The sequence below is a fragment of the Thermobia domestica genome, chromosome 4 (assembly GCF_964235325.1).
Source record: "Thermobia domestica chromosome 4, izTheDome1.hap1.1, whole genome shotgun sequence".
NCBI classification, from domain to species: domain Eukaryota; kingdom Metazoa; phylum Arthropoda; class Insecta; order Zygentoma; family Lepismatidae; genus Thermobia; species Thermobia domestica.
Window position 1 is genome coordinate 9,335,279 of NC_137457.1, and position 12,928 is coordinate 9,348,206.

Here is a 12,928-nt window from a genome sequence, read left to right on the forward strand (position 1 = left end):
CTAAATTAAAAAGTAGCTTAAATTCAAGACACTTATTGTTTATGACCTATTCACTAAAATGAAAAAAGTACGTCTTTGGGAAGTTTTGACAACATTGCTGTTGAAAGAGGTTATCTCTATAACATCAAATTTTGCCATTTATGTTCGGAAAATTTAAAAAGCAAAGGTTCACATACATTGAAAAGTGCGACATTAGCTATTCAACTAATAAGACTACATTGTATCATGTGTAAGCGTTTCATGAATTTGCCTCTTAAGGGTTAGAAGATATCAATTGTAATAATAATATTATTATATTTATATATAATTTTAAAAAAAACTCAAAGCGAGGAATCGTTTAGCTTTAAAGTATAACGTTTACCTAAAAGTAAAGAATATATGTCCAAATGTATTCAGAAGTTCCATTTCTAAGGTAAAAATGAGGATATTTCTTCAAGCATAACTAAATGTTCTAATGTTTATTTAGAGTATGTTCAATGTAATGGTTATTCAAACTGACAGAGTCAAATTCTGTATTTAATTTCAAAATTTAAAATAATAATAATAATAATAATAATAATAATAATAATAATAATAATAATAATAACTTCAGAGTTTAATGTAAACCCATTCATGAGGCTGGCGATCAATATGGTACCACAATATCCTAATATAAACCTCTAATTGACCGTAACAGTATATATATATATTTTTTTAAGATTATGTATTTATGTTACAGTTTCGGCTATGTAACACAAATAGTCTTAAAATATATATAAATACTGCTTTGGGCAGTTGGAGGTTTCCAAAGCTGGAATGAATAATTCCCAATATCCTACTCCTTATTCCATAGAAGATCAGTACAAAGATTCTCTAAATTTAAAGATTTTAACTACTGTATTTCAACTATTATTTAATATATAAATTATCTGTTCCCGCCGAGAATATACACGAGAAACGGCGTAACTGCTTGCAATTAACTTTTAAATATACTGAATACCTCTTTTCCTATACCTATACATATAAATATATTTAATATCTAATTTTCAAGATCGTAAGTACTACGTTGATTAGAATACACATTTTAATGGAGAGTGGGAGACAAAATATACGAGAAAAATTGAGTAGCAGTACAGACCTTCAAATTTCAAGAATGGAACTCGGATTATAAACTCTTCTAAGAAACCTAGATGTACCCGAGTTTTAAATTTTCCGTCGAAAGTGGGGAATGTAGCAATTGTTTATCTTCTGAACTTTCAAATTAACATTCTTTTTGAACGTATCTGTGGAAAACGTTCAGGCAATTTTTAAATGCACTTTGAAACTTAGCTAACACTTACAACAAGTTGGTTGCTATTATGAACTTTCGATGAAGTACGGCGTAAGTGAGATAGCAGTTTCAAAAATATATGTCACTGATATATTTATGACAAGTTTGTCATACCTCTTTGAATTAACTGCATATCCTAAGGAAAACAGCTCAGATACTTTTCATAAACACAATCATGAAGTACTAAGATGGCCACTTGGCTACTTGTGAATATATGCTTTATCTGTTTCAAGAAAAAATCTTTTTTAAGATGAAATGATTCAACTTTTACAACACTCAATGCTATAATTTTATATTACATAAATTTTGCCATTCCACTGGGAAAATGTGTCTCATGCTACTTGATCATATAGTTTGAAGCAAGCTACCTATCATGCCAGGAACTACAATGTGATATAATATTCGCATATTTTCTTGGTAGATATTTCTTGAATTTTATAAAAGTCAATTTAATTTATAAAGACGAGAAGGTAGAGTGCATATAGCACAACTTCGATTAACAAAACGTTTGGCTTCTTCTTGTGACAAGCACAGGAGAAAGTCTTTATATTGTACGTAGGTTTCAGTGTTTCAACAATAGTTGGTTTCATCAACATTAGAACTGCCAAAAGAGTAGTTCGTTCTTCCTCATGTTCAAACTTTAAGTATTTTGTAGGATTTGGTATCTCCTTCTACGTCTAAGCCTTTTGCTTTGCTACTTCAGTGTGATATGGAAAAGTTATATCTATTTTGTTTTCACAAAAAATAGTAATCACTACCAGAATGACTTTCCCCTTCCCTTGGTACTAGGTGTAACTTATATTCGGTTTCAGAATTTATCTTTTCCTGTTACCTTTGACTAAACACGCTACATTGTTTTCTAACGGCTACATTGATCTCTTATTTAAACACTGAAGAATAAAAGTGCATTTTCTATGTTAATAATATAATTATTCTCGCTCATACTTAGGTAATGTTTACATATATTACGTATAGGAATGTTGCCTTGAATGTTGCTATCTACTACCTATTCACGATAAGTGTGAAATAGAACTCGGTAAAATATTTTAGCTTTTAGTTAATTTAAAATATTACCTTAACTATAATACATATCCTATAAGTTTACTTGAATAAATCATGGTAGAAATTCGTCATTTTCTTAATAGACAGAGAACATAGGGCTTGGTAATTTTAATTCTAAATTTAAAACTATCAGTTTTTGTATTTTTAATGCGCTTTATTACTGTTTAGTTTATACAGAATATACAAATGTAGATAATATCGTCGTTAGTTTTAAAATGTGAAAATAACCTGCGACAACATTAGATTATACTAGTGTTTACTGTTTTCGTGAACATCATAAGTTTGCTCATTTAAAAAAGAACTCGTCTATGAAAAGGGAACAGTTAAATGACTAGGACATTGTTGCTTAAGAGACATCACTGTTCAAGGTACTTTGCCCATTACCAGGCAAAAACAAAACTCAACTTTTGCTTCTGTCTACAATGGTCAGTAAAGTGATGGAACTATTAGTGTGGTAGCGGTTGCAAAAGGACTGTTTCTACACAAGCGATTTGAGGTTAGGGCTCCATTCTTAAGGTTTCGTGTGAAACTATCACTTTGTTCAGAAAAACAAAGATTTTGCAAAATTTCTTTGGCGATTAATTGGCTGTAATATCCCTGCAGCAGAAGGCAAGTTGCACGTCATATGTTTAGTCAATTTTCTCCTGCTCTGTTACCAACTTGTGGATTTAGGCAACTTTTTAGGAACTTTCATGATCAGATAATTTCCGTTCAATTCCAGATCTAATGGTACTATTGTAGACGTTGTAAAAATTCATCCGAAAGTTTATTTCTTCAGATTCTATTTGAATATACCATTCAGTGTCTCGATTGTATCGAATATGAATATTTTATATTATAATTTAATTGTAAAGAATTGGAGATATTAGTCTACTATAACATTTGTCAAATATATATATATATATATATATATATATATATATATATATATATATATATATATATATATATAGTACTTACCTATATAAGAATTTACAGAAACTCTTATTAGTTTTACTGACCATACTGACCAGGCTAGATAGTGGAAATTCAGTTAAATAATGAAAATAACAAACACGTATAGGAGAATATTTATTTGTTCATTTAGAAGCGAAAATATTGTTGAGGAATATGTTTATGTGTTGTACCTTATGATGGTTAACATTCTACCTATTGAGTGAACACTAATTACTCTAATTGTTACCTGCTTTTTAAGTTCCGAAAGCGTACTCTTAAAAATATTAATTTGTTATTACCAAAAGCAAGACATACTGTTTATACTGCAAACGTATAAACATGGAAATTAAAAGTAATGCAGCAGTTACAAGTTGCGATGACCTATTATATTATAAGTTGATGCTTTCAGTTATCGAATGTCATAGCTAATTAAGACATGGTTGTATGAAGATTATGTTTAAAGTTATTTGCAAAATTATCTTACATATTAAATAGTATTGGCAGTGGATTATAATGTGGATTATAATTGTGAATTCCTTTTATGAATGGAACGTATCTCTAATATATTTTCAGATAGAAGTCAAAATAATTTAAGACCACCACCAAGTAAGTATTAGATTCTTAATCCCACTTTTAATTGATTTAGTTTCGAAATCATTTTCTAACTCTTAAGAATACATATTAGCATATGATTAAAAGGGAATTCTGAAAATGAATATATAAGTAAATTATTTATTACTAGATACAACCTGAAGATATAAGGGTACAAAAATTGTACATAAAGTCATTTTTTAACATATTGAACAGCTAAACTAAAATCGGAAATCGTATTGCTAATATGTAATGTACGTATTGTACGCGTTTTTTTCAATATGAGAATGATGTCTTGGAATATTAACTCGTATATTGTGAAGCTTGAGCTTTTGGTCTTGAAAAATAATATCAAGTAATATATGGCATTGTATTATGCTCACTTTACCAATGTCAGAGCATAGTCTCCACCACTCTGATATATAACTAGGGTACGCACCATGGGCGCTGGAGATTCTTTCTTAATTTCTGGTGTGTGTTTGTGAGGTTCGGATTCACATTAACCTATATATCGACGTCTCATGTAGCATTCATGCTAGAAAGGATTAAAAACTCTCAATTACTCAAGCAACTATCAATATAGTCACTAGATTACGTAAACGAAGCATATAGGTCTACTTTAATTACATTTCCAAAATCATTATTTCTTACAAATGAAGAATGAGGTATCATAATTTCTGCTTTATACACGAATATTAACATTTGTTGCGACTTAATAATGATATATTATTAGAATATGTGTGGCAAACGTAATGACAATATTATAGTTTCGTTTCTAATTATGTTTTCAAGGATAGAAAGGCTGACTTCTCATATTCTGATAAAACTGTTTTTTCCTAACGTATCCCGCATTTTCTAAAGACAAATGCAATAATGAGGTCTGAAAGTATAGATGATTTGCTTTTCTGAAAATATCCTTCGTTATAAATTATTTCAGGTTTTTCAAAGTTAAAGGTGTTATTTCCTAAAATAATCTTGGCTTTTTTTTACAGTTATTAACTCGTATTCACCTGATATTCAACAGAGTAAGTAGGATATTTTTATGATTCGTTAGTGTTTCCTTGAAAAATTAAGAATATAGTAATTAAATTTGAAAATATTTACTTCTGTTTTCGCCAAAATGGTAATTGCGGTATATTTGCGTTATTATGAATTCTTCTACTTTATAATGAAGCAGGTGCAGTTGTTATTACTATCACAACTATTATTGAACCACTTATTAGTTAAGCCATTTACTCCTAACGACTTCCATGCGCTACACTTATAAGTTATTTTTTGTGATATAAGGAATAACATTTCTTATGGCACGTAAGGATACCATTCTCTTTCTTTGAATCCACTTTTATATTCTATCTTCGTATAACTACTAACTTGTAAGAGAAACACTTAAGCACTAATCTGTATATTTTTGACAAACCTTAAGCTAATTATTCTGTGTCTTTATTGCTAACTGGAAGTATTTGCTATTGTAAGTGCAGTTTTTATAGGTTAACATTTTTTCATTATAGAATTAAGCAAATACCTCAAATTCGTACGATAGTTGGAACAAAATTCACCATAATCCGGTACTAGACTCCTAAGATTTGTATTCAATTAGATATTCTGACGTTTTCAGTAGTTACTACTTAAAATTTAACAAAAAATGACTCCATTGAAAACACTAGGCTCTACTATTCAAAATTATCTCATGTCTTACATACCTTGACAAATATTTCAGTACGTTAATATGAATATGTAAGAATTCAACCTACGATTCTTTGATAGGTAAAAATAAATGAATGTTTTAATACTCTATCTGAGAACTGTGTCCAAGTGTGACATTGTTTACTTTAGAACAGTATGGAGCTTCCGTAGCAAGTACAAGGCATGCATATCTTCAAGCCTTCCACTGATTTCATAGGCATAATATTGACTAAATACCACAGGCTGCCGTATCTAATTATTAGCAGTAGTAGAACACTGCTATTGCGAACTGATTTGTTAAGAATATTTGAGAAGTGGATTCATTTTACAATGATTTCATTATAGTTATCTAATTTTGAATTCTAATAGTAGTATCTTGCCCTTGGATGAAAATAAAGTCTAATATGATTTTAATATTGTGTTCCACTAATATTATGTTGAACATTTTCTTATACAAGTAAATTGCAAGCACATAATAACCAACCTTAATTCTTAAAAAAATCTTCCCATTATTCACGAAGTTATATTATTAGCAAATTTTAACTTAAATTTAATCTTAAAGCTGAAGAACTTATTCAGGACACATAAATAATTTCATGCAGTATGCAACACTATACAAACTAAATTGTTCTTTTAGACTATTTGAGAATAACAAGAAAACCTGTGTCCAAACACATCTTGGAAATCAGCGAGAAACTTCTCGACGTTTGTAACTAATGTTCATAGTTGAAAAATATATATAAATAGTTATTTATTAGTAATTCGTTGAAATTGATAATACTGCAAATATTCACATTACTTTCATTACTTTCATTATGTGCAGGAAAGCAACTAATATTGTTTTTGCAAGAAACTGTAACATAATATACTTTTTAAGATAACCAAAAGAGTTCTTTCGCTTTTTGTCGAGATCTGAGCTCATCTGACCCTTGCGCCTTGAGTTGAATGCGAAAGAAGAAAACGGTGTATGTATGTGCAACATACTACCTCGTTCTGTCAGTTCAGTTACACCGTGAACTTCCGTAATGACAGAGTGAACATGGGACCTCCACAGAGCGTCATGAGGGCGTATATGCTTTGCGCGTTCTAATTCGATGCAGTGGGTCGGAAGATATGCCAGCCCTTTAGGGAGCGTGTTACACTTTATCAGACATTGCAACGTTGGTTCAACAAGTTTAAGAACGGTATCGAAACACTCAAAGACGCATCACGTATCAGAAGACATGTCCAGAATGAAGATATTCAGGCAGCAATTTAGGCGAACAGTGACCGGACATATGAGCAATTGGGACGACAATTCAGTGTGAGTGAAGAAACCATTCGGCAGCAGCTCCATAACCATGGCAAACACTAGAAGTGGGGTCATTGGGTACCACATGATTTGTCTCCAGGGCAGAAAGTAATGTGAGCCAACACCTGTGTTTCTTGGCTGTCTGATCTGAGGAAGAACCCAGCACAGCACCAGACGAAAGTTCTCCTGTGTGTAAGTTGGACTGCTCACGCCATAATTGTGAACTGCTACCAGCTAGTCAGAGCATTAATTCAACTGTGTACTGTCAGCAGTTGAGCCCTGCTGAAGTAAAGCTCAAAACTTTTTTGAATTGCAAAGGGATATTCCTGTTACAGGACAAGTCGCACGTGACTAGGGTGATCCGGGACTTTATTCTACGACTTGGATGTGAAAGCTGTTGCATTCGCCAGACTTAGCGGACCTTGCACTTATTACAATCTTTGCTTCACGAAATACGAAATTCTACAGCGATGGAATCCATGCCTTCCAGAACCTTGACAGAAGATCGATGCTGATTGGTACTACTTTTTATCTTCAAGGTACATCTTAGGTGACATCGATGTTGGAAGGTGGTGAGTGGAAAAACGACATAACTTTCATGGTTAAATTTTTAACTATTTCGACTAATGTTTATTCTCTTTAATGAAACATGCAGTAATCATGTCAATCATTTTTTAGATACGGCATAGAATAGAAAAACCGCTCATAGCTCTATTTTCACCAATTTATTCTCTCTCATTGTTCAGATTTCCTATAATAGTGGGTGTATGGCGAGCATAAATGGATCATATATGCAACCCTCTGCTTTCAAACCTCGTATTATTAGTATGATATACTTTTAGGGTTGTAAAGTCGTGCGTGATTTTGGAACATACAGAGTGCAGATAGTAAATAATTATGAATGTCTCAAAATTCGAACGAAGTTTTGTGTTTGAACTTGGATGTTATGATATCAGAAATTCTCCCTCCTAATCTTGAACTATGTATACCTGAAGCAAGTGTGATGATTACTAAGCCTGAAATAAATCAAGAAACCTTATTTAAAAATTGAATTATATTGTGAACCACATGTGAGAACACAGTTTTGTGTATATAAGAAAACAGAGTATTATATTTTATTATCTTAAAAGTGTGATTGCGTAAATTATAGTTATTTTATAATATAAGATGCAACTACATGGTATTTCTTTCCGTGTTTAAATTTCAAAACAATTGCAACTTTAATAAGGATTAAAGAAGATGTATTACCTGTTTTATTAAAATTTGGTAATTGTGTTCAGAAAATGTAGAACTTCAAAAGTGCTACAGATATATCACAACATGAATATGTATTTACTTGAATGTTAACACTAAAACATTTTATCCTCAATACAAGGTTACCCAATGTAAGTTTCCGTCATTGTCTGTGGATCTTAAAAATATTAGCTCTAATCCCTTGCACCTTATCCTAAGAAAAGCATATCACCTTGGCGTTTTACTTTAATAAGCATATGGCCCTGCTAAGGTGTGATTGTAGTTAACTTGTTTAATTAGTTCCATACGAGTATTTTTCCTTATTACCTTTTGTATATTCAAAGGTTTTGTTTTAAGGTAATGCATTCTTAACATTTTCATGTTATTAATTTATTATACACTAAAAATTAAAATCATCTGTATTACAAACAACGTAACTATAATATTGAATGTATTTGAAATAAATAACTTGTGCTCTTGTTGTTCGTAGAGAAAAGGGGTCCAGATTGGGTACCTCCGCCAGGTAAATATGCACCTAAATATTAATTGCCATTTTTCCTAGTTATGATAATGGTTTATCAATACTATTATTATAAATAAGGAATGCTGTAAACAGATGAAGTTGCGAAACTAAGAAATTTAGTATATACGAATTAATATTTCGAAATTAAGTGTATACGAATGGCTATTTCTCATTTACACTATTCTCGAAATATATTTGTGAATTAAGCACACAATTTTTGTTGTAGGTGCTTAATAGTAAATATAGTTTTTCTACCAAACATGCTAATTTCACAAGTAGTACCTTTATGAGGACTAAACTTTGAATTTTTTTCTTAAAATTAATGATTAAATTAGTAATTTATATATTTATATAGTTGATTATTATATAATAATTGAAGCTAAGTAGGTTGTACTCGCGATTTTGTCAAATACCGTCCGTTATGTCTAATTATATGTATTCCTATTCATGAATAGTTATAGGCCCTTATATTCACATAATAACAAAAAAAAAGAAATCATGCCCTAAAAATAAACATTCCAAAGAGTTATCTTATAACACATCAACACATCCAGTATATGATACGTACCTAACTGTTAGTCCTATTCAAATATTTGTTATGCACAAACACCATCTTCTAAATGCAATTCTAATGCAAAGCTTAATGAATATGCATCCATACACCAAACTGTCTGCTGCTTCGATCAGTGCTTTGCTAATAAATCCAGATTTCACTACTGTCACATTATACACATAAAAATATTTTATAATTGTTGTGTATTCAATAAAGGTAAAAGTATAAAGGAATCATACATCATTTTACCTCCTCTCGCATGGATCACCACCTATTGGGTTAGTATTATTTTAATGTATGCGTTCTTGAATATATATATATATATATATATATATATATATATATATATATGCCTACTCACCGTTCTTACTGTCCAAATCTTCTGTTATAGTACACTCCAATTACATTTGGGGGGATGTAAGATTAGCACTGACTTTAGAATACGTTTCTCTTCCAAAATGTAAATTTCTAAATATTATTTGATATTTTATAACATGAACCACAGTTTAAAGTCAGATAGTCTTAATAATGATTTAGTAACTATACGTCAACAAAATGCAAATTATTTTGATAAAATAATTTAAATGATTATATGTACAATAATCACAGTGGTCTCTATAGGTATATAGAGCTTAAACATGGATATATATATATATATATATATATATATATATATATATATATATATATATATATATATATATATAACTTGTTCATCATAGATTGCGATTTCAATCCGATTTTCGGGTAAGATTTGGCCAAGATATTTAGTGCTGGTATTTAACATCAACTTATTTAAGTTAACGGGAAGATACTTGTATGCAACCAAAGATATTATTTACACTATAGCAATATTAACGTTTCTCATTAACCTATAACACTTAGTGCCTACGTACACACACAGAAATATATCAGTTAATGGCGTGTTTAATTATTATGTTGTGTAAATCTTTGGAAGTGATACTTTTACCGACGTCAAATACACGATAAAAAATATTAGTAAAAAACGTGATCATTCAAAGAAGGTGTTTAACTATAGTTGTTGAGTATTTCGTACTGTAAGAAACGTTTATATTATATGTTAAGTTTAAATATAATGGAGCTCGGAGATAACTGAAAACTTTATGTATTCCATTAGTCAAATTTTTAAATCTTTTTCTCTAACGATAATTTAATAAATAGCGTTACTTTTTGTATGATTTTATAAGTAATTAATACGTCAAGGATATTTAATTTCTTTCTGAATGACATCTCAAATAAAATTTACAATCATGTGGATTGACTAGGAAGGGTTTTCCAACTCTTCGTTAATGCATGTGCAACTGTGAAAAAGTAATATTTAAATGTTATTAAGTTAGAATGTCTATAACTACTTGGTTTCTGAAATTATATTGAACTTTAAGTTCCAGTGCACGAAGAAGAATTTTTAGAAAACCATCCACGTAAGTAGGGTTACAAGATAATATAATTGACATGCCTCTCATATTTTTCATTATAAGTTGTGTTAGATTATTTAGAAGAGCTCTTACGTGTAAAATTGACATTCGTTTCTTATCATTAGTATAGGAACTTATAAATAACATTACAGAAAAAATGACCTGCAATAGTTGAAAAAATGAAATCTTTAAATATTAACCGCAGTCATGCCGTCTAGGTTAAAGGAGACGTGATGATGAGAAATTGAGGAAATGGTATAATGAATAATATGGTAGGGAATGGCAGAACCCGGACAAAAACCTCGCACATGGTTTTTGTCCACCACGAGCTTCATCTGGAGGGAGCTGGGATTGAACCCATTACCAAATGCACCAGAGTGAACGCTCTATCACAGGGCAACCGTGACCCACTTGCACCAGTTTTTTTAAAAGGAAATATATTTGAAGGATGTGAGGCAAGAACGTAGTAACCCACAATATTACTATTTTAAGATATTAGAGGATTTTGCTGCACAATTCATTTTCAAAGTCGGAAAGCCAATTCTTCAGACACGACTATACATCAAGGATAAAAATAATTGTATCAAATGAAACTAGCCAATTTTTAATTGTCCATGCAGCTGTGTGGGTTGCCATATGTTAACATTTAAGTTATAACATCTACAAACATTATTTTCTGAAGCATATGTATATACTTAGTGTCATGGATTACCTTCGTATTGAATTTTCATATCAGGGAACAATAGCTGTTTACTCATCAATACTAAACATGAATATTACAGAAATGTATCTTAAGACATAAAGAAAAGTCGTACGAGTAGAGTTTCAATTCAGCTAACGCAAATATTACAAGCTTTGTGAAAAACCTTATGAACAAGAGAAATTAGTTCTAAATTCAGAAGAAAATCCAATATAATAAGAACTAATTGTTTTCACAATATACAAAGGGAAGGTTATACAAAAACGAATCTTGGAGTATATTGCTTTTAGTTCATTGCGTGTTTTTCCCCCTCTGTATCAAGTTCTTCTATAGCAAATTGATATACACGTTAGAATAATAATGTTTACGATATTGACATTTTCCACCACGGAGAGTCATTTCTAACCAAAACTGGCCAAACCCCAACTGTACTCCAGTTCCACTCCGCCATCCCTGGGTGTATGGTAGAATATGGTTTGTGTTCTACATCAAACAAAACTATAATCGCTTAGGATGCGAAAAATGGGATGTAGACCCTTGTACTTCAGAAAGGGAAAGCACTATTAATAAAAGAATAACACATCAGGCGACGTAACAATTATAGTTCTTTCGGTTTCCGAAGTACAAGGGTCACACGTTTGCTTGTTTGTCCAAGTCAAAACCTTGCTGGATCTGCCACAGGCCGGCATGAATTTCCAGCAATGCAGTGCGGATTCCGGAATAATATTCGCGAACACATACTGTGCTAATAGAAGTTTCCTGGTGCGATACATTGCTTTCCTGAATGTTTATTGAACCACCAACTGATCCTCGTAAATGTTTAAAACACAGAGTTGCTGGAAATATATACTGGATTCTTGGTGGTAAAGCAAAAAGTCTGTATGGGGTATACTAAAATTACTAAAATGCAATAATTGTATCCCACAATAACTACTAGAGTGCAAAACTTAATATCCCGTATTCACCGCTTCTTACTGAAAATACAGTATGATTCAGTCAACATACTTGCACCAAACGCTAACACTTATCTGAAAACAATAATGTATTATGCAAATTCAATGGCAAATATCCAGATGGAATTCCATAGAATCATGAAAGAAAATATGGTAAGAAATATACTGATTATAACAGAAAACACAGTGGAACTTACCTCATTATTTCTCCATGACTACCCAGTAGTGTCATTGTTAGGTCAATACTGTTGGTTTGCACCCTATGCATTTCAAGAAGTTAGAAAGAGGCTTACCATAGTTGAATATTACTGCAATCTATAGAGCATAATTGGAACTCAGACGAGATTAAAAGAAGTTTTGATCTCTATCGGCTGGTGCTTAAACCAGCAATTGACAGTTTGTTGGTTACCATGTTCTTGCCCGATATCCTTCATTTATAATTTCCACATTCTAATATCTAATATTTATAAGATTATACCTAATATTAAGCTCTAGTGTACGAAAAGAGCATTTCCTTAAACGCTCACGTATGTTGTGTATGATTTTACCAATATTTTTAACCTGAACAGTTAATGTGCTAAAACTAAAGCTATAAATGATTCAACATACGAATAAATATTTTCCAATTTCTATTTTTATATAATTTTACCTCCTGTTT

At 31.1% G+C, this 12,928-nt stretch overlaps 1 protein-coding gene across 1 annotated transcript in view; it reads left to right on the forward strand.

The window, feature by feature from the left end:
* LOC145683627 (uncharacterized) overlaps nucleotides 1-12,928 on the forward strand; it is a 497,638-nt gene that overhangs the window by 34,700 nt on the left and 450,010 nt on the right. The window contains exons 9-12 of the mRNA XM_081754963.1: nucleotides 3,881-3,913; nucleotides 4,891-4,923; nucleotides 8,596-8,628; nucleotides 10,585-10,623. Coding sequence (XP_081611089.1) covers nucleotides 3,881-3,913; nucleotides 4,891-4,923; nucleotides 8,596-8,628; nucleotides 10,585-10,623 — 138 coding nt within the window. The remainder of the gene's footprint in view (nucleotides 1-3,880; nucleotides 3,914-4,890; nucleotides 4,924-8,595; nucleotides 8,629-10,584; nucleotides 10,624-12,928) is intronic.